The sequence below is a fragment of the Onychostruthus taczanowskii genome, unplaced genomic scaffold (assembly GCF_017590055.1).
Source record: "Onychostruthus taczanowskii isolate IOZ18803 unplaced genomic scaffold, ASM1759005v1 scaffold8, whole genome shotgun sequence".
In the NCBI taxonomy this organism is placed as follows: domain Eukaryota; kingdom Metazoa; phylum Chordata; class Aves; order Passeriformes; family Passeridae; genus Onychostruthus; species Onychostruthus taczanowskii.
Window position 1 is genome coordinate 11,709,830 of NW_024505892.1, and position 23,104 is coordinate 11,732,933.

At 38.8% G+C, this 23,104-nt stretch overlaps 1 protein-coding gene across 3 annotated transcripts in view; it reads right to left on the minus strand.

Moving 5' to 3' along the window:
* SYNE1 (spectrin repeat containing nuclear envelope protein 1) overlaps positions 1-22,710 on the minus strand; it is a 289,742-nt gene extending 267,032 nt beyond the window's left edge. For all 3 annotated transcript variants that reach the window (XM_041424009.1, XM_041424008.1, XM_041424007.1), the window contains exons 1-2: positions 22,351-22,710; positions 13,358-13,623 (exon numbers count right to left, since the gene is read on the minus strand). In XM_041424009.1, coding sequence (XP_041279943.1) covers positions 13,358-13,421 — 64 coding nt within the window. In that variant the 5' untranslated portion in view covers positions 13,422-13,623; positions 22,351-22,710. The remainder of the gene's footprint in view (positions 1-13,357; positions 13,624-22,350) is intronic.
* Between the last annotated feature and the right edge of the window lie 394 nt (positions 22,711-23,104).

Sequence of the window (23,104 nt, forward strand, 5' to 3'; positions counted from 1 at the left end):
TTTCTTTTCCATAGTGACTTTTTAGCACTAGATTTATCTCAGTCTTATTCTGAAGGGGTTTTTTTCCCCTTGGTTTTGCTTTTTCCTGTATGTGGGAAAGGAGATGATTTTCCCTGCAAATAAAGCAGAGTTTTAAAAGGGCAAATCTGCCAAAGCTGCTTATGTCCAGCATTGCTGGCGATCAGCCACCAATTCTGTCCAGTCACAGGCCAAAAAAAAAAAAATTCTGCAGAACAGATGATCAGCATCCTGTGAACACTGATTTGAGACAGAGTGAAAGAGGTCATGTAAATGCAGCATATGGTTTCAGAGACAAGCTATTGAGTTGTATCTTTATTTCTCAGCATCTCAAGTTAAATATTTCTATACCAGAATATAAATCAAGATGAAAGTGACTCTAAATCTAGAGGATAATGTCAGAACCAATAGCCACTGCACACTCTCAGCTACATGCAAATCAGCTACTAACAAGCTTTTAACTCTTTTTGTTCTGCAGCAAAAACATGAAAAGTGTTGAAATACAGAACGCTAAAATAAATTGCTCTCATCTAAGAGAGTTATTAGAAAAAAATTGTAATTAAATTGGAAGTTTTTAGAGTGTACAGGAATTCAAGCAACAAAATTTATTAAAATAGGGCAGAGAAAGCCAGACAGTAACAACTGACTAGTAGGAAACTAATTACAAGTGCTCAGGGCTTTAAACTATTTGGAAACTGAAGTAGTCACTTATAAAACGAGATCCATTTATCAGGAAGAGAGGAAAAACTGAGGTAGTTCTTTATAACAGACTAAGTACAGATCTTGCTGTTGCCAGGGCAAGTGCAAGAGAATGCTGCAGGATCAGGGAAGCACAGCTCAGCATCCACCTGTCATCTAGTAATTAGAAAACAGCCAAATCCTGACAGGGAGCAAGCAAGTAATGGTCGTATAGACATTTTGATTGTACCCTGAACTAAAATTACTTATTCAGATGAAAGACATCTCTTTTTTTGCATGTAAGGATTTTGAAACATGCTTTTTCATGTTAATTGAGACTGAGAACAGTCCACAAACAATAACACAGTTGAAACTCTCGCCATGCTAATTTTTATGCTCAGAGATGTAAAGCAACTTCTCTCTTTCTTGTTTCTCAAGGCAATGTTATTGCTCTTCTCAATATCCAATCTTCTTTCTTCAGTAGTTTTTTTATATTTCTACCTATCAAAAGCCTGTACGTGTTCCTTTCACTTTCATTTCCCTTTCTTTCACTTCTATGTGAATTGCTATGTGTTAGCTTGCTCTGTTTCCTTGCAAATACAATGTTCAAAGCCTTCTATCTAACTTTTAATTACAAATTTATCTTTCTCATAGATGTAAGGAAAGCATTACAAGATGTGTGTGTGTGAGTGTTTGTGTGTTCTGATTTCTGTGCTTTACAATCTCCTTTGGCAAAACAAAGTAGCCAAGTGTTGAGAATTTTGATCTATCAACTCCAATCTTTTCCTTTCTTACAAAGAAAATTCAGTGTACATCTTCATGTAAGTCTTTATATAGATTTTTTTCATTATTTTTTTTGCATTTCCTGTGACATTACTATAATTCAGCTCGATAGTTTTAAACTTAATCATAAGCCTGGGAGAATAACCTGAACACCTTAACTGCTGTCACTAATGTTATGTTAATAACTGATGTCACTGAAGAGAGATTCCAGGTTTGGCCTCATTTAAAATACATATCTGCTGGAAATTAGCATACCAGTTTGAGAACCCTCATTTTATTGTCATACTTTAAATAGCTGCACATTCACAGTCCTGAGGTTTGGCATTTTAACTATGGCAAGAGTAATTTCTTTTAAAGTACTGCAGTCTGTAAAACTCTGAAGTTTGGTTACTAGCATATAGTAATGTAGAATACATACAGTAATAATAATAATACATATAACAATGTAGAAAATGTGAAGAAAATACACTGGTGAAACTTACATTGTGACTTTTCAAACACACTGCTAAGATATAAGTCACAGATGTTAAGCCATTTTGAGGTACTTCCTATTCCTGATAACACTATTTCAGCCCTTCAACAGGAACAACCAGCTATTAATAATAAACAGAAATAACTACTTGTAACTACCAGTGGATACATGTGGAGCTAATTTCTGTCAGTACATAAATGGGCACCTGATTTGTAAAAACATGCTGGTACTGAAGCAGCTCAGTAGTTCTAGAAATTTATTTATTCTTTCTGACTGCAGTAAAGGCCATGTTGTAGCTGACAAAAAAGCACCTTGTTTAGATAAGAATTACCACAATGGCTTACCATTATTTAATCTCATCCATAAATGGATGTATTTTTCTATTAAAAACTGATGACGTCTTACTGATAAATACAAAGTGAATTTTTTTTTTGTGCAGACAGAAGTGTGCCCGGGGAATACAGGATATAGATGTGCTCAAGATCTCAAATACAAACACAGAAAAACAGTAAGCCTGAACTATTAGTCTCTTAGAAACCAGATGTAAACACAACCATTAACTGTTCATGATTCCTCTCATTTATTCAAATCACTTCTGGCAGCTGATCACACCTCCAGCTCTTTTAGTAACCACACAAATGGAAAGGCATGCTCAGGATTGGGAAAGAAGAATTATGCAACGAGGCTTTGTACATGCTCACCAAAGTGACCAAAAAAAAAGGCCATTCTGGAAAGCAAGACCAAGAAAGCAGATTATACAACTAAACCCTTTCCATGATACATTGCAATGCAGAATCAGCAGATTTTCTGCTCCTGGGAAGGTAAGCCAGGAAAAAAAAATCAAAATGGTCTCCTGTCTCTTTGGGAAGCAGAAAGCAAAATCTTCACAGCAAGATATAAGGCCTTCTATTCAAGAAAGATTTCCTTCATTTGAATGAAAAAGCAGCAATCAATACAAAGCTTTCAATACAGGTATAGTTTTTTTAGTAGGATGAATATCTATTTTAGAAATGTAAACAAGATGGTCGCATGGATTCAGTTTTACTTAATGGACATTACACTAAAGAACAAAATTAGTAGTTCCAAGATAGCCTACTGACTTTATCTCACAACTGCTGATAAACAAGAATTTACATTTAGAAACATTAACTATGTTTAGGGTATTAAATAAATTTGCAAATAATAAACTTGTAATTTCTTAATACTAATTAGAATCTCAATACAATCTCATTGAAGATTTTTTAATTCACTTTATTTGCTTGTCCATGGATTGGATTATAAAGAACTCAGGTCTTGGAAGTTGAAGTAAGGCATCTAAAGAGATATTAAAAAATGCACATCATGCCTTTTTATGGCAATATCTATTTCCAGGTGCCCAAAAGCCTTTTAAAATCTTATTCTTCCTGCAATGCTCAACTTCAGTAATGCGAAACAGCCTGAAATCCAGGTCAATTAGACCTATGTCCTGTCTAATAAGTCTCAAACCAGAGTGTTTTATTACTGCAACTCACACCTGCTAATAAACACTTATGCCTGGAGACCTCTGATAACACAGTGGCTTGGTCACTTTTCTCTTTTTCACTGATTTGTGATTGATCATTGCATATTTCCACCTCTGTCTCTCCTGTCCACAAATTTGAGTTCGGGTTGATTTAAGAATCATCTCACCACCACAGTCTGAGCTTCCGTGCCAATACACTCCAATGGGGGAATGCCGGCTGGGCTACAAATATGAGTGAAGGACCCATTCCCAACACTTCCCATTTGGATGGGAGCTCAAGCTTTGTGACTTCCATTGAAAGGTACTTCTTGTCCTCACTGTACCAAGGCACATCAGGTTCACCTGTGAGTGAATGGAATAGGGATGCCCAGGCTGCAAAACAGCACTCAGTTCCCAGCAGAGAATGACTGCGCTGGTACAACTGGCTCATAACTGCTGTAACTGGTGATGCTGACTCTTGATTCTCTCCTGAAAATACTACATGATGCTTCTGCATTACCCAGTGGATGCTTCTGGAGTCAAGTAAAACAGAAAATTCGTCTGTATTATTTGTCTTGTATAGGCCAGGAGCATTTTGCAGCCTCAGAACTGGGAATGGCTGCACCACATGGACTTAGAAAAGCTTAGGGATGTCTTGGCAAATTAGACAATAAAATAGAAACCCTGGCCAAAACAAACAGAAAAAAGAGTTAGGTCTTTACACAGTCTCAGCTGTAATAATTTACTTGAAAACGGGCTTAACTGTAATAATTTACTTGAATTTCCTTGAGAGAATGAAAGCACAGTCCAGAAGTGAATTTACTACAAATTACCTTAAATTCTTATAAAAAGAAAAGTCTGAGAACCATTCCTAAGTAGGATTTTTTTTTTCTAATATATAAGTCACCATAAGCAAGTAAATATTCTGCTTTCCTACACTGGTTTGGCCACAAATCATCTTGAATACTGTGCTCTTGCATGTAGAGTTGGGTTTTTCTCCCCTCTGAGACCAGAAAGCTAACAGTAATACTCTTCACGTACAATTGCTGTTGTAGCTCATTCCGTTCACCTTATGGAAAGAAGATTTTTTCCTCTGTTTTAATGAGCTTAAGATAAAGTCTTTACAGAACAGCTGCTGCATTGACAAGGTCTGTGGCTTTCTCGCAATAGCATCTTAAGTAAAGACTTACAGGAAGTCCACACTGTACACTGAGGACACTGTGCCCACCCAGGCACACCGATAGTGATTCCCAAGCAAGCTGCTGGAGGTAGGACAGGCTATGCAGCTATGGCAAGATACATGAGCTGGTCTCTAATAGTGAGGCACAGAAAGCAAGGGAACATTTTACTACATTTGTACAGGCCTTTGGCATCTCTATAAGGGCATGATGAATTTTCCCGGAATTATACTGGCATAGCTAAAGCTCGGTGATTTGGATAAACTAAATCTCAACTCTCGTTTAGCAGCAATGGCTGCGTGGGTTAAAGGTGGTATTAAATGTTCTAGATATATCTCTTATCTGGGTGAACACAAGAATCTTCAGCTTAGAGATTTACCGGTTTTGCAGGGTTGTGTCACAAGCCTAACAGTGTTACAACGAGATTACATACATTCTCCATAGTCACTTAAACCTATGTACATCAGTGAGGGCATAATCCTCTTAAAAATACAAAAGACTATGTAACAAATACTGAAAAGTAATTACATAAAATCTAGTGAAATTACAGTACAAGAATCTTCACAAATGACATCTCTGAATATATTAATGTTCCATGCAATGAAGCTGCAAAAGATATTTCACAGCGATCTCTGTTCACAACAATGACTCCTCAGCAGGGAAAGCATGAAAGGCAGATAAACCAGAGGGAGAGAGAGGGAGAGCAGGCTGGATACCTACATACAAGGTATGAGCTCTTGGCCCCCAGGACAAGCTGTGCAGGGGCTGATCTGGAGTCCAAGAACTGTCCTCTCTGTGCAGTAACTCAGCATTTCTCCTCCTTACCTGGAGGCTTCTTACCCTGAAAAATCAAGCTGCTTTTCTGCTACTTCCCTAGCAGTTCTGATATTGAATTACTGAGAACTTAAAATAATCAGGATCTCTTTCAAAGTACAGGATGGAGGCTAGTTTTTTACTGTTAGTCCCAGTTTCTTTACACCCCTTCTGCAAAGAACATTGTACATGGAGTGGCCCCAACTTAAAGTCTACTAAAAAATTAGAATTATAAAACTTACACCCCCAAATACTAGCAATCAAAATTTGAATTTTAAAAATAGCTGTGCAATTAGCAGTCAGTTATAATTACCTGTAAAATGTAATCATATCTTTCAAACATCTCTTTTTAGTTTACCATGGAGACATCAATTCCATAGAGCTAGAGAGGGGGGTTTTGGTGGGTTTTCTTTATTTCTTTCTTGACTACTGGATTCTTAATAAGTCATTGACACTTCCCTCATAAAGCTCCTTCTCATCTTGGATGAAAGACAGAACAAGTAGCCTGTTTTCTTGCACCCAGTAATAGACGATTCCCTTGGATACATACAACTGCCAACTAAAAAACCTCAGTGGGAGTCTAAAATTAGAACTCGGTGATATGAGTCACAAGGAGAAGCTTTGTGATAGAAATGAAGATATTTTTAAGCAAATGCAGTCTAAAGTGCATTTAAAAAATAAAAATGGCATTCTATAAAAAAGTCTGTGGAATAAATTACTAGTAACTATCATGTGTTAATTTTCATCTATGTGTTTTTTCTACCTGCAAGTATATTCTTTAAAGTATATTATCATCCTGGTAAATAAAGATGGTGAAGCTTTTAATTTCTACAAATGGTCAAAACATGATTACAGCAAAATTGTAAAAAAAAAATAAAATATTACTTTCTCATTGAAATATTTTGCCTTTATGTTACAGAAGTCACTACATCAGACCAAAACCATGATCAGCAGTAGTTCATTTACAAAATTATTTTAATCCCTATTAATTAGTAATAAGAGGCATGTACTCCTGCCTTTTTCAGTTCTTCTACTATGAAAAAACAACAAATGTGGCATTCCAAAAGGGAGCATTGTTTATGGTGATGTCAATAAGCTATGTTCAAATGTAATAACACACCAAAATATATTGTAGGAAGGTATTACCGCACAGCTTTGAGGAAATAAACTTTAATTTTTCAAGCCTGCAGTGTATGTAATAGAAATAGGAAATCACAAACCAGAAACCTGATAAATTGTATAACCTGCATTAAAATGTTATCAAAATATTTTGAATCTATTCTGTTTCTTGATACCCCCAACCCAAAGCTCTTACTAAAATAACTGTCTAGCAGCCTGTCAGAATAGAGGGGGCACTCTCAAAAATAAACACTGCAATATTTTCCTTCTCAAAATCGCTATCTTCACTAAACCATCAAAATTGACACATAATTGTCCCTATTTAGACTTCCTGAAATATCTCTTTTCACACCAGTAACAAATATGGCAGATGTTATTTTGAGACAAAATCTTAACTGAAACAGCCTCAGATAACACTTTATCTAAACCAAAATTAAACAGCTGCAGTGTGGATGCCTACATACAAACTTGTCAAATCATAGTGAGCAGCACAGAGCTGCTGAAGGTTTGTGTAAAACACAACTTGCCTGACATGTTTTGGATATCCACTATATTTAAGATACAGCATTTTAACCACTCTCTATAAAACTGTCCAAGGAAGATTTTCCTCTTGCATTTTGCCTCCTACATTTTGTGCAACAAATCTTGTCAGTGTTGTAATAGTAGCATAGGAGAAGAATTTAAATTTTGAATTGTGCTTCTTCACATCCAAATGAAAGCAATCCCAGTGAGAGACACCACCATGTCAGCCATTTTCTGCCCTAAATATATACTTTATCCCAGATGAAAATTGGAAAAATATGTTGCTTTTTCCTTATAAAACAACTTAAATGCAAAAATATATATATGCAATTAATGTCATCTGTGTGATTATGAGTGGTTTGTATCCTGGTTGACTATCAAGTGGAAAGAGAAGCACAGATTATTTGAACAACATGTGGAAACTGTACTGTGATAGTCAAAAGTAGAAATATTGACTTAAGTTGATTTACATTGTTAGTTTTGTGGTCAAATCGGTAGAAAAAAGTGCAAGCAAAAAGATGGCAACATTAACTTAAAAACAATTTCTAAGAATGTACTTTAAATCACAAACTTGGAATTTGTTAATGATGAAAAACCACCTAAAAATAAAAATACAGGACCATGCCTCACTAAAATACATTCTGCATTTCACATACTGCCCCAGGACTGTGTTCTCACTGAAGAGAATACAAAGTGAAAGCTAACTGTAGTTAAAAAAAAATAAAGAAAAAAGAAAAAAAAAAAAAGGCAGCATATGTTTTTTTTTTTTTTCACTGAGATACTTATTGCACCATATGTCAAAACAGTCTAACTATATGACAAAATATTCTAATATAACATGACACCTAAATTCAGTTCATACTTTAGTCATTTGTACTACTAGTGAAATGTTTTGACCATATCCTTTCCCCTATGTTTTTGTAATACGTACAGGTAGTTCAGAACTTCTCTTTACCAGCAATACATCAGATTATTACCATCACATGCCCAGAAAAAACCTGAAGTGGATTCTCACTGAACTTGTTTGCCTACGCATAAAGCAAAATGAAATACTTCTAAAAATGAAGATTTTAGAGCATGCCTTAGTAACTTTCCTTATGAAATATTAACTGCTATTTTACTTGACTATTCCCAGGTACAGACAATCCTTTCACATGTTTTTGTTGTAGTAGATGAAGACACTGTTTTTACCCTTTAATGATCTTCTTTTCAGCTATGATGGTAGGTTTGTTTTCGTCTGTCTTAACCTTTACACAAAAACCTTGTATTTCAGCATTTTGTTCTGAAATAGCATTACCTTAAATTTTCTCATGCTGAAAATACAATAAAGAAAGAGGCTGAAATCCTGTTTGACTTCCTCTTGTTGAGTAACACATGGGCTGCAAAATTATTCAGATTCCCAATTCATCATTTAGATTTACTTGACCTTCTGATCATAGAGTTCATACCAGCCAATAGAATCAAAAGTGTTTATTTTCCCTTAACACATTGCCAGTGAGAAATGGATTGCCTTAGATACATGATTTTCTCACCCAACAGACCAATAATTTACATTTTCTGTAATTCAAGAAAAATCCAAGAAAGATGCAGTAAACAAACCGGGGCATTTCAGATAGTGAAGGACTGCAAGGAAAAGGCATCAGCATGACTACATGGAACAAGTACACACAAGGAAACTGGATAGAAGGAAACCTTGACCACAGCAGTGTTTGTAACATGGGGATAAAACTCAGTTGTGCAAAGAGGTGCAGCATGCCCTTCCAGATCAAGCACACCTTTTCAATTTTGCTGATGTTTATAAACACGATCTTGCACTTTGGTTTTGCTGACAATAAAATGGTAAACAGCACTGAAGGAGACACTGCCTTTTTCCCAGGAGCTCACTTGGCCTCTACAAACTAATTCTCAGCTGGTTCAGGTCTAAGGTAAGAAGAAGAGCACTGGTGAAAACAAAGTTTGGAATGTGTGTGCAGTGAAGCAAGGTATGTGTTAAATTACCCTAGCTTAATGTTAAGCTATGGCTCTTGGCACTGTTGACTTAGTGAGAAAAAAGAGGAAACCAACTAAGGTACACATTAACAAAGAGCCTAGCAGCCAAACAGAAAAAAAACCCCATACTGTTTATTTAATGGCTGCTGGTATGGAAAAGAAATGCTAGGCTGTAAAAAATAAAGGAAAAGAAGAGCCAAAACTAAAGGCGAAGAGGATGAGGGCAAGAAAGGAAGGGCAATCCAGGAGAAAAACAAACCCACAACATTCTGTGAACAGTGCTAATGTAAGGAAGGCATAAAAGTACAGAAGGTGATAGCCATTTGTATGTAATTTTACATAAAATAAGGACTGGGCTTGAAGTTAATTTGACCTGCCTGTATTGAAGGTTCTCTGGAGTGTATGAGTGGTACTAGAAGGATGTCTCCTTTCCAGCATGGTTAGTCATGTTGCTTGCTTTCCCACCTTAGCTTTTTCCTACATCATGAAGTGTCTCTACAGTGACTGTACAAAACTCCAAAATACCCGCAATCTAAAGCAAGTTTAAGAGCCTAATAAGAACAGTGGTGCAATCCAGAAGAAATGAAAGATGGAAAAGAATTTTTTACACTTCTCTATCATTTGTAGAGGGTTTTTTAAGACAACAAAATTTTTGTCTTGTGACATTGTATTGTTTAAATTGTTGTACTTTGTACACTCCAGAACTGGCTTTACTGCATGGAGTCAAAATGGATAAGAGTCTCAAAACACCAGTTATACGAGAGCAACCTTATTTGGGGGGTGTATATAGTCTAGCGTAAATTGAATTTTTGGTGATCCACTAAAGAAAAGGAAAAAAGTGTCCTGTTTGACTAAATGGACCACCCAATAAAGAACACAATGATACTCACAAAAGACTTCATTCAGCACAAAGTACTAAATGAGAAACTGGAAGGAAAAAAACCACAGAGGGATGGAAAAATGGGAATTAGAAAAGCCTATGCTACAGTGACTGTTCAATATCACCTTACAAGCCAGTAAGAACAAGTCAGCATAATGGAATAACAAAGTCCTGAGGAATGGGACAAATGAGATATTTCTTTTTTTCAGTTTTTTTTTCCTTCAGAACAGCATTAGCACGACTGCAGTTTGCCTGTAACAGTGCATACTAACAGAAAATATTTAATTTCATTATGGCAGAGACTGCTAATTCATACAAGATTTACCAGTCCTCCAGCACTCTTTGGTTAGATATTTGTAGCTATCAAAGATGCTTTAAGAACCTTCAGTGTACAGTTACATTGCTAATGAACTTGCACTTCCTGTAGGCTAAGGAGCAGTGCTTTTGTGCCAACTGGCTTTAATTCCCAGAATAATCCAAAAACCAGTCCCAGGAATTTAACTGATATTGATGGTGCACAACAGTTCTACTCAGGTTTTATGGATGCTTTTATAATATGAACAACTAGGAAGCATAAGGTACTGTACAAAACCTAGAACTAGCAAGTCTGTTTTGGCTGTTTGTCCCAGGTGAATTTCTGATCCAACGATACACAACGTTATTCAAAAACTCTGTATATGTACAGAGTGTATTGCAAGTATCATAATTGTCAAATGGAAGTGACTGGAAATATTTACATTAAAAAACCTAAATGAACAAATAAAAAACACCAACCAACACAAAATCAACTTTGTTTCTCTCTGACAGATTTTAGGAGAGCATATATACTTGTGTTCACTAAAAATGTGTACAGCAGACATTTCAGAGCTGGTGTTGAGAATCCCAGTGAAGAGTGACATTTTTCTGGTATTTCCTACACTCTCCTACCACAAGCACTCACTGGAAACCCGTGAGGCAAATTTGAGAACAACGTGGAAGAGGGAGCACAGCTTGCTTTACCTCTCAATGCTGATGAATTTCCAGCACTGACATTTTGCAGCACTGTCTAAACAGTAACACACAAGAAGAACTCTCCTGCCTCAGCTTCCAGCCAGGTACAAAAGCAGGTTTTGTAAAGCACAACTGCTGCTCTGCACTGGCTGAGGATCCCCCAAACCAATGCCATTCCTGTTACACCTGGAATGCTGTCAGCTCCACTCTCACCTTGAGCTGTGCACCAGGCTCTGCACTGACTCTGGGCTGCCATGCCAAGAAATATCTCTGTGCTCCTATGCCCATCTACTCCAATTTCAGCTGACTATAATTTCTGAAGGGTGGAGCAACCTCAATACACAAGGGCTTAGGTAGTCGCAGTGCAGACTGCCTGCTCATCCATAATGCAGAACTACAGACTAAAAAAAGATTTAGGCTCCAAGCACTCTAGCTTTGGCACAGGTGATTTATTGAAATAGTGCATCTGCAGCAAAACTCAGATCCCATCAATAGCAAGCTGAGCTGATTTCATCTGAGAAGCAAATAATTCAGTAACAGATACGACTTGAAATTAACATGTGATGCCAAATTTCCATTTAGTTCGTATGTTTTCCTGTCAAATGTCTTCACTTCAGAATTCATGTAACTATTTTTGCCTAATTTCCAAAAATAAAATAATATAAAGACATTATAGCAGATTGAACTATGTATCAGATTTCAGCAGAGCCAAAAATAACAAAAAGGAAGAAAAAGTGTAAAAAAACCCAAAATGCAAATAAACAGAAGAGCCATTTTGTCAGCAGCAGCTTTACAGATGTTTAGAAAGCACACAACAGTCTGATAATTAATGGTCCCCATGCTCTGTAAATACCTTCTGCAGCATCATCCTTATACATTGCTTCAGAGTACCAGCCTGAATAAACACAATTCATCTCCCTGATGCTTTCCTTTACAATATGTCTCCACAACCTTTGAGTACATTCCTCTCATGCATTTCTTCATATTCCTCAGAAGATCTAACAGTTTCATAATTATTTAATGTCTTGCTTCAAGTCTCACAGTATTTGTTTTTCTGGAATACCTACTAAGAACATGACTTGATATAAATGTATAGTATCCTGGGATATACACACACTGTGCTTTAAGACCCCTGTCTGCTCTGTGGGCAAGGCTGCCTCTCTGTGCCCTTGCAGTCTCATTCAAAACTACCTGGAATGTCTTAGTCTAATGCTTAAACCATAAATCCTCTGAGAACTAAATATTTCCCCACTCTATGTTTGTTGGCACTTTGAACAGCCATTGTCCAACATTGTGGCTTAGGAATTAGCAGACATAAAAACAGAATGGGAACATAGAGTAAATGTATAAAAGGCTGAAGAAAATCAATCAGAACCACGCTGGAATTGATGAAGTACTGTAGCAAGCAGGTAGAAATAGGACAGACTCTTCCACAGATCTGCTGAGGCTACATGGAAATTACTGGTAGTAGTAGCTGGTGGCTGGGAAGCTAAATTCAGATCTCCTGAACTGAAAAACAATAAATGGAAGGAAAACCCACGAACAGATTAAGCTTCCAGATTTAGAGGATGCAGAAGGGGGTAACAAAGGTTCTGTGCATACAAGCTTTTGTTGAAGTCAGCAGAAACTAGTCTGTAGAGGAAAGAAGGCCAGGGATTTATGGTCAAGTTTAAAAGTTAATAAGAGTGAAATCTACAGCAGCATTGACAATTTGTTTCTAGTCAATATCACTATTTGAATTTTAAAAAATCCAAATGCAAGCTTTTAGCAGGAGCAGTTAGGTGTATAACTTCTAAGAAAACACAATACATTTATTTATTACATTGCTATATTATGGAAACATAAAACCATAATGAATACTCAAATAATATTGCAAAGACATGCTGTGATGTGTTATCTAAAAGGTCATCAACTTGTGCACTAATAACAAGCTCACTGAGCTATGAATTCCTCAATGATTAACAATATAATAAAGCTGTTCTCATTGCTAAATTAATAAATATTAGTTAAATATTAAAAATTAAACTTAAATATTAGTTAAATATTTATCAGTGTAAAAAATCTACCAGATTAATTTGTAATTGAGAAAAGGATGAATATCATTTCTACTCTCTTTTCTATGAGAAAACTGATACACACATCAGATAACCTGGGAGAAACAGAACCAAAACCAAAGTCTCATAAGCTTCAATTCAGTGTACTGTCCCATGGAGCCACATTCATGTCAACTGCTTTGAAGCATCACTGCTAATGCTATGCCAAAGGACATATATAATCACAGGCCTTTAGATATACTACAAGCACGTCCCACTAGATAAGTTTGAAAAAGTTACTAAACTTCAGAAGTTTTGTTCTGACTGTTCAGTATAGTAGAAAATAGGAACTTCCATTTACACGGGCACAGCAGAGAGCGCCAGCCCAAGTCAGTCACTTACCTTGAAGGCGTTGCATGACATTGGCAATGTCTCTAGATCTTGCCACTAGTCGGGAAGACGCCATGACCTCTTTGCAGCGAGTCCACTTCCCCTAAAAGAACTCTCCCTCCCAGCTGTGGAGCTCAGTGAGACGAGGATCTCGGATGGCTTCCTTTTAGCGTTCAACCCTCAGCCGTGGCAGAGCATCCCTGGGCCAGTCAGACAGCTCCAGTCCAACACTGGCCCCCATAGGGCCGGGGCAAGGCAATGGTAAACAACGTCAGCGCCTGAGAAAGAAAGCACCAAAGTTTAGAGGAAACTTTCACCAGCTCTGAAAAACTAAGAAGTCCAAGTTTCAATGCTATCTTAACAGGTAAAGGGTTTATGTTTCGGCAGTAGTGTGTGCCCCAGCCAGAGACATAATTAATGCTGAAAGCTTGCTTGGCAATCATCAAGCAGAATGAAGCTGCAAAAACAAATCATTAAACACAACTGGCAATGCACCAGACATCAATGCTTTCCTGAGGATGCTTGTGGATATTGTTTTAGAAATCATAATAATGTTATATTTATTAAAAGTAATACTTTAATACTTTTTAACATAGAGACTATTAAGGTTAAAAGAAAAACAAAACCGTTTGTAAAAATCCAAAAACTGTACAACTCTCATTCTACTTCACCACTGTAGGAAGGAGCATGTAACAGAAACTCATTGGTCAGGATAACTCCTAACTCCACTTGACAATGTGGTGTATTCTGAAATATTGAGATTAATATACTTTATTATTAAATAAAGTTGTATTTATATTCCTTTTTTTTTTGTATAATGATGCTGTCTTTTGTGTCATTTAACATCAAAAGCTGTGAATCAGAACTGCTACACGAACACTGCTACACTTCTGCGTCTATAATAAAAATCTATGTGACTATAAATCCGGTCTAAAAATAATCCAATTAGATTTTTCAGACAATACTATCAATAACATCTTATCTTCTGAGGAACAAGTGCATGTTGTGTGCGTATGCAGTGATTTCTCTGAAAAGAAATGTATAGACACCAAGAATAATTAGATTCTGTATGCAGTGATTTCTCTGCATACACACACAACATTTTTTCTGAAAAGAAATGTATAGACACCAAGAATAATTAGATTCATGCCATACACTCTGAGTGTACCCCAAATTCAAGATGATATGCACCTGATCAATATCACAAATGTGAGTGGGTTTGTTTGTGTTGTGCACTTTCCTCTCCTCCTGGCCCCAAGGTCTGTCAGAGAATAGAGTCTTCCATTATCAGGCAGACAAGCCTTTAGGCTGCACAGCTTCAGGCGTGAGGAACTGTCCCAAAGGAGCTGTGTCAACATGTAAGGGCGGCCAGAGGAAATGATATTTCAATATTTCCTTTTCTAACCCTTCAAACCATGCCTGACCCAAGGTACATCCTGCTTTCCCTCTTATTGATGTTTTTTTATTGTATGTTTACCTTGTATTTTAGATACCTAAATGCTGCTCAGATCAGCAGCCCCAAGCTGGCTGTAAATCAGTGAAGCTGAGGGAAGCACACTGATGGGCCACAGAGCAGAACAGATTGCAAAGTCCACCCATGTCTTTGGGCTGTTCTCTTGCAAGCCATGGCCCCGTGGTACTAATAGCTACTCCAGACACACTGCTGCTATTTTTACATATGTCTACATTTTACATGGCATCTGGATGCTCATATATACCACTCTCATTCCATGTGTGTCCACTCTTTCCTTTAAGGGCCTTCTCCCCTCCATAGCCCTTCCCACCTTCCAGGCTTTTCCCCACACACTTCTTGGGGTGCACAGGGACTCTGCCTGTCAGTCACCACTTCCCAAGCAGGAAGAGGCACCCTGGCAGGAGCCTCACGCTTGTGTCAACCAGGCACGAGAAGGTGCCACCAACGCACCTTTCAGCCGCAACACTGGCTGGTGCTGATGGTCTCCTGGTTTTGCAAAATCCCTGCAGAAAGCATCAGCAACAGCACACCAAATAGCACCTGACTGAGTGGATGGGGAGCAGGAGGAGGATTTCTGTTGCTTGCACTCACACATGACAGCTTGGTGAACTTTGCTTCCCCTGCAATATTTAAATGAAACATCAGCTTTCCTAACCTCATCCAAACCAGAAATATTTGTAACACAGTGGGTTACATGTAGCCTTGTTTCTGCAGCAGTGGCACTGCTAACATTTTGAGCAGTACTATAAGCTGGGTATAGCCATTTCTGGTAGCAAGTTGCTAGACTAATTTATGGGCAGGGATAAGGGGTTTTAAAAATGCCTCATGTGATTTTTGGCTAACAGCAGTAACAATATCAGAACACCAGTCCACTCACACTGTGACAGAGCTGGCATAAATCAGCTGTACATGAGCAGATTTACAGGAGCGGTGGAACATGCTGATCCAAGTCCAAATTAAAAGAGTCTGGGAAAGTGTTATGAAGATGTATGTTCAATACACTCATAGAGCAGGCTGAGTCACTGTGCAGCCATAAATGGCAGACTGGCAATTAATAATTTATTTAGCTGATATTAAATTATATGCTGCATAAGAAGAATGCGAGTTTCTAAATATGGCTCCTCATTCAAAAGCTCCTTTGCAAGCAGTGGGAATTAACTTATTTAAAGGTGACACTAAGTTAGTACAGGTAGGAAGAAAAGATTCTCATGTGCCTAGTCACCTCCACAGGCAGAAAACCACAGCTCAGAACACAGCAAAAACACCAGCAGAATAGATAAAACAAAGCTTTGTGCACCCTTCTCACCTCTCTTCGGGCAATACCTAATGTTTCACAGAACAAATAATCCTATGTGGACAGTCACAAATCCAATGTAATGGAGAGAGGGAATTTTTCATGGCTTTTACAAATACTTAAAGCCATAAGCAAAATATTTTTTCCTGCTGAAAGATTACTTTTTCAGATTTTTAAGCATTAAAATCTTAATTATTTGCATAGTTGCTACACAAAATAATTTTTTAATAAATGGAATGACTTTTAAATTTGTGTGTCAGACACAAAGATATGTCTTCAGATGGATATGCTTTCAAAATACATAGATTTTTAATAAAGTGCATGGCTTAAATCTCTTAAACCTTTGCCTGAAATAAACCTGAAGCTAACCCTGAATATGAGCTATTCCCAGATTTAGCATTCAACAAGTGATTATTCAATATTATTCTTTTTTTTTCTTTTTTTTTTTTTTTTATCTGAACATACATGGAATCAACACACAAGAGTGAAACAGGGTTTGCATATAAATTAGGTAAATCTTTTATTACATTTGCCACTTTTCTGGATTTAATGGATAAAGTTACACTGACACCATTTTCTTATATTAATATACCAGTACTGTGGGTTTAGATGAAAAGAGGAAACATTAACTTCTCTCATATAAGAGCCATTAGGATTTATTAAATTGCAGTTTACAATTCTCTGGATTATTTTGTTCCTCTCTTCAAATGCCAGGAAAGTGAGACATCTGTGCTGTGGAAGAAATAAGAAAAATATCTATTGTGGGTTAACTTTTCTGGGTCCCCTGTTTAATCCTCTTTTTCTCATTGTGCTCAGGAGCACTTTGAATTAGACAAGATATTTTCCTTTTATTGGTGAAACTAGAATACTATTGGCAAGACCAGATTGTAATTTATCTTTTAAAGTTTACAAAACATATTAAAGGCAAACAGACCTGCCTGTCAGCAGTGTGGTTCCAGAAAAACAAAGCGACATCCGCTAGGTGCAGATGACATATACAATGTGCAACAAGGGCTGAAGATAAACCTGACCAAGAAGAGGTAAACAATTCTCTGACTGTACTTCATGTAGCCACAAACTGCAGATTCCAGATGACCCCACCAGTGGTTCCTTCCAGTCTTAACCATTCTGTGATTCCCAGTACACCAGGCTGATGCCACATATAGCAGCCAGAAGGAGTTACTGATGTGAAAGTATGGTTTTACCTGAAAATACTGTTTTAGACTTCTATAAGTACTGTTTTAGACTTCCATTATAGCACCAGAGTAGATAAAGAAACTCCAGATAAACAAGGATAAACAAATAATAAACAAAGATATTGAAGAGAACAAGAAATAGACAGGGGCAGGCAGTGAAAGGACTGTTTCTAATCTGGGACATTTGAAAAAGAGATATTTGAGAGGACAATAAACAGAGTAATAAATTCAAGGAAGTCCTGCAGCTAGAAGACACTTACAAATCAAATGTTACACAGATAGAGTGGAGTAACTAAAATAACTGTAGCATATGAAGTGAACAGAATCTCAGGAACAACTGAAATAAGGTCAAGTGCTGGGGTGCCATTATATATTAACAAACAGGCAGACTTCCCTGGTAAGCAAGAGTTGCACAGAACTGATCAAAGGAAAAAAAATCAGGAAAATAATATTCAAGCCTAGTTTAGTGCCGTAGTGCTAGAAGTTCACATTGATCCATAGATTCCCTTTCTGAAACAGAAGAGGTCTTGGAAATGCTGCCAGGTTGATAGACACTACTGGAACAGATGCAATTCTATGAGACAGCAGTGAGTCTCCTGCCAGTCAGGAATAAATGACTCACAGAAAGATAGGAACCAGAATTTTCTGGAGGTTATAACTGTGTTTTTATACAGAAAATAGTCAGAAAAACAGCTGGTTTAGGTTGGGTGTTAGTTGTTAGTGGGAAGAAAATGGTAATCAATAGGAAATATCTCCAACTAAGGAAGTGACTGACATTGTGCAAAATATTACAAGGATAATCTAAAGCATTTGAGGAGGTCAGAAGATGATCTAGAAACACAGTACTCAAAAAATAAATAAAAGGGAAATCAGCAGAGAGGTCAATTAGACTGAAAAGCACAGCACCTCCCCTGTGAAGCAGGCCGGGGTTTTCTTTAAATCCAAAGTCTAGCAGCTTTACACCTGTTCAGAACAGAATAAAACTGCTTCAGATGTAACTGGAAAAGCCATCACTCAGAAATAAGTGGGCAGAAACAGAGCATGAGAAATGAAGAGCACTGCCATATACAGGCTTGAAGAGAGATGTGCTAAAAGACCATCTGAGAAATAAAGACAGCAAGCAAATGGTTTTTAGCCAGATAAGTAAAAAGAAAATAGAAAATAAGATCAAGGGGAGATTCATTTGCTTCAATTAGTATTATACTGATTTTTCCACTGAAGACATTTCTGATAGACAAAGGCATGACGAAAAATGGAAGCAGTGCCTCTTAAATAAACTCAAAGTTAAAAGTGGAAAAACTCAATAAAATTCATTCCAGGATACTGATAAACGGTAGATTACATATTGAGAATCCATTTGTAAATTTATTTGAATACATCTGTCAAGTTGCACTTGATGTCTACTGGATATATAAAATCCAGATCTAGGATGAAGAAGTGGGGTAGAGTGATCCAACAGGGGTCTTATATTTTCCTCAGAGAAAATGTAGTATCTCCTCACTGATCTTCCAAAATCCAGAACAAAAGAGGAGTCCCTTTGGTAATTTTTTCTGACAGCTGAACTGCAAGTTTGCAGTTGGTCGCTTGAACCCAATCCAGCAGAAGTGCATCAGTGGATATTGGAACTTTCCCAATGGCAATGGGACATAACTGCACCACATAAGATCATGGAAAATGCAATTTTGGCTCTGAAAGGTGTTTTTGATGGTTGAATACCAACATTGTCAATCTGTGCTTCCTTACTCTACTGACAAAAAATGCATTTAAACAGGAACACTGAAACACAATGTTCTTTCTCACTGACCATCCAACCTCACACTGACTTAATGTGCAGTAGTTACCTGGAGGTATTGAAATTTGATTTTCTTGGGGAATGTGGGGCAGCCGCAAGAGAGACTTAGATCCTTTCTGGAACTCCAGATTATTTTGGTTCATCCAGGTATCCTTAAGCATATTTTGGAGTTGAACAGAAGTTTTTAATTCTGCAGAAGTGTGAAGGTCTTGCAACAGCAATTAATGATTTGGAAGTTCAAGGTAATTTGTACATCTGACATTTAAATCTATTGCATATATTTCACACAATCTTCTGTGGTTTACCTATGTTTGTACTCCAGTATTTAAAAAATATTTGTAGGATCCTAGTCATGCACATACCTATGTATGTATTTACATTTCAGCAAGTGAGCATTTTATCATCTACTTTTTATTAGTATTTTTGTAAGATGGATGAAAATCCAATACTATGATTCTTGTCTTGAAAGCTGTAATTCCATTTGAACATAAAATACAAACTGTTCTAGGAAAAATAAAAGGTAGAAACTAGCTTTTTTTAAGGAAAATTGGCAGAACATACATTTTTAGATACATGCAAAGAAAGGTCATTCAGACTTATTGATACAAAAAGTTAGAAGACAGCCTAAACTACAATTTAGTAATCCTGTTATTGAAATTGTGCAGGAATATATTACAGTCATATAGCTGGTAATAGCAGGAGACTGGGATCAGTAGCTCATTACCTTCTACAAACACAGGATATAATCCTTGCCTAAAAGAGCTTACTATCTGCACAGACAAAGGATGAGATTAAGATCAGAGGTCACAATACAGAAGCAAATAGGACAGAGTGAAGTTCACATCTGAAGTGATAGCCAGTTAATGGTAGGAGAATTGTTCTGATTTTTCTGGTTTAACGCTGATGGCACCTAAGAGTTCTGTGGCATAGTATGACCTATAGCACAAGACTGTTGCAGAGGTACATCTGTGGAAGGAAAAAATACAAAGGACCATAAAATAGAAAACACTGAAGCATCTCAGGAAAGGGTGGGTCAAACCAAGCTTGAGATAAGCAAGTAAGCGTCAGTTCTTTGGTATTCCTGCACATCTCCCAAGAAAGAAACTGCTATAAGTATAACTTACAAGCAAGTGGCACACAACTGCCAAATGAATGCAAAAGCAGAAACCCTTCTGGCTTTCCCTTTACATTGTGCCTTTGGGTGAAACAAGAACTCTATAGTGTTGTCACTAGCTATGGTAATGAGTAAGTATAAAAACAATTGCTTATGTATGTACTTTCTCAATAACTACTGCCACTAGTTGATAAGAATTGAGCCACAACTGACTTCCTTTAACGCAGCATAGCCAAGGTGGGTTAATGTGGTATCTTGTCTGAAGGGTGAATGTATGTACATTGCTCTTGGGACCAAAGCTCTGTAGACCCCCAGCAATCACTCTCACTGTGCTGGCCTTGAAAGGTTCATGCCTTGTTCAGTGCCTCACCCAGGAAGATCCTCTTCATTGCCAGGAACTCTTACTCTCTCCCCAAATTTAACAGAGTGCTGCTCTTTCCCTATGCACCAGTATCAAAGTTAGTTTCTTTGAGCAGTGTGCTCACTGACAGGCTGTGTACCTCTGCATAGCTCTGGTGAAGTTCTTAAGGTCCCAAAAAAACATCACTGAGGACTCTCATATTTAAAAAAGAGAAACTAATAGTGCATGAAGCCATATAGTCATTACAAGTTTCTTGTGTCTGTATTAATTACAGCAGTCCAAATCACTACTGAAACTTATTACAACAGCCCAAATAAAAATAGAATGAATTTTTTAAAAATCTCAAATGTGTTTGGATTCACTTGTAAAATACATAAGCACTGGCACTTACTTACTCAGTAACACAGAATGTCCATTGACATATATTATTTCTGAAGGTAATATTAAACAAACAAACCAAAGCAGACACTCTGAACAGGAATTAAAGGAACAGGTGGGAAGTGTAGGGATTATTCCTTCTATTCACATCTAACAGTGTTTGCAAAGATGAGAATTTAATCATTGCAACACGCAGCACCATGCTCATTCTGGAGAGCTCCTTTCTGGGCAAAACATCTGTGTGAAACATTCCAACTGACAATGCCTGACTCTCACCAGAAAAGAAATAACTCCAAAATTTTAACACTGCACCTCAGAAATCAGGTTTTTTCATGTCATTCAGCACACAACCAACATTTACTATAACAAACAAAAAAGCCTTTCTGTTTACCAACCAAAATGACATAGCACCCTGTTTTTTCCTGTCTCGTGGCAACATGTTAACATAGCCCATCAGCATTTACAGCTTGGGATCTGTTTAATGTTGAAGTGCACGCAAGAATCACAAAAATAATTATCAGAGATCACGGGGAGCAGACAGTCCATCACTAGTACTCCTACAGGAAAGCGTGTGCCTGTTAGGAGCCGTTCAACAGGCTCCGCACTAGAAGAGTTCTGGCAGGCAGCCAGAAACACCACACACTATTTCCCTACAAGCCACATAGGTATAAATCCCTCACAGCCAGACGCACTGGAGTTTCCCTCACCATCACACAGATGATTTACATAAGTAATTCCTCATCAAATTCCAATATATAGTCTTTTGTAGCAGGTTACTAATACTCCTTACAAGCACTTCTCCTTCAGCATGAACATGGTTGTCAAAATGCTTGTAACAACCTTGTCGTGAGTATTTCAGCAGGTCTTACCTCCGTGGAGTTACCACACAAGCCAGGGACCATATGGGCTCTACGCATCTCCGTCGTGGTGCACTTGTCCTTTTTGCACCATCACTGCGTGCAACCCAGGCTAAAATTGGCTTCCCGGGAGCGCCCATCAATAGTCACATTTCCTTTGGTTAACTACGTTTCGGCCTGCAGCGTGTGACTGAGCATAAAACTGGCTATCTCTGCAACACACACGTACGTGCACTTCAGGAGGAGAACCACCACAGCCCTCCGCCGCGTTTGTCCACTCCGAAAGGGCAAAACCTCAAACCGCCCCCGGAACACGGCCAAACTCCGCAACCGCGGCACGGAGTTTCGGATTCACCTCAAGACAGTTCTGCGTAGGGAGGCAGGAGGCGGCTGGGGAGCAGCCAGCAGAGGCTGCCCCGTGGGATCCCCATCTTCCCGGCCGCGCTCCAGCCACTCGCGGGCTCACCGAAGCGGCGGCCCCGCCGAGCACCCCCAGCCCCGGGGAGCCCCTCGCCCGGGCCCCGCGCCGCCGCCCCTACCTCAGCGCTGCGCCCCGCGCTGCTCCGCGCCTCGGTGCGCCCGGCGCAGCTGCCTGGTTACCGAGCACAACACGCCGCGCCGCCCCGCCCCGCCGGCCCGCGGCGAGGAAGCAGGTGCGGGGGTGGGGAGAGGGCGGGAGCGCGGGTGCGTGTGCCGGGATTCGCGTACCGCGGGTGCGTGTGCCCGGGTGCGTGTGCCCGGTGCGTGTGCCGTAGCCTTGCGGCGCTCCCCGGTGCGCGGCCCCGCCGCCCGCGGGCTGCAGCCCGTGCCCCGGTGCCCGCTGTCCTTGCGCGCAGGGCGGGGTGCCGCTCCCCGCCCCGCCGCGGCTGCAGCAGCAGCGGCAAAGCCGGGACAGCTTGTCCGGGGGCGGCTGCCTTGACCGCTGTGCCCGGGAGTCGTAGGACAAGACACCGGCCTCACGCCCAAAGTGCGTTCTGGCGAGTAGCTGAAATACTCCTGAGAACGACTGTATCGAGCTGTCGCTGCTAATTACTATTACTAGTTATATTACTATTATTATTATCGCTGCAATGTAGAGCGCACTGTAGGGCATTACCTTTGGCGTAGGCTCCACAGCATCATCGCGCATAAGGCAGAGAGCTGCACAAGCAAACTGGGACAGCAGCTCTTACATAACAGCAGCAGGACAGAAATATTCAAAGGAGCTGGCAAGACGGTCTGCCACTTTTGAGCTCAGACCACGCTAACCATGCAACAGTGCTTGTGCCCCCAGCATAAAGCACGATTCTACCT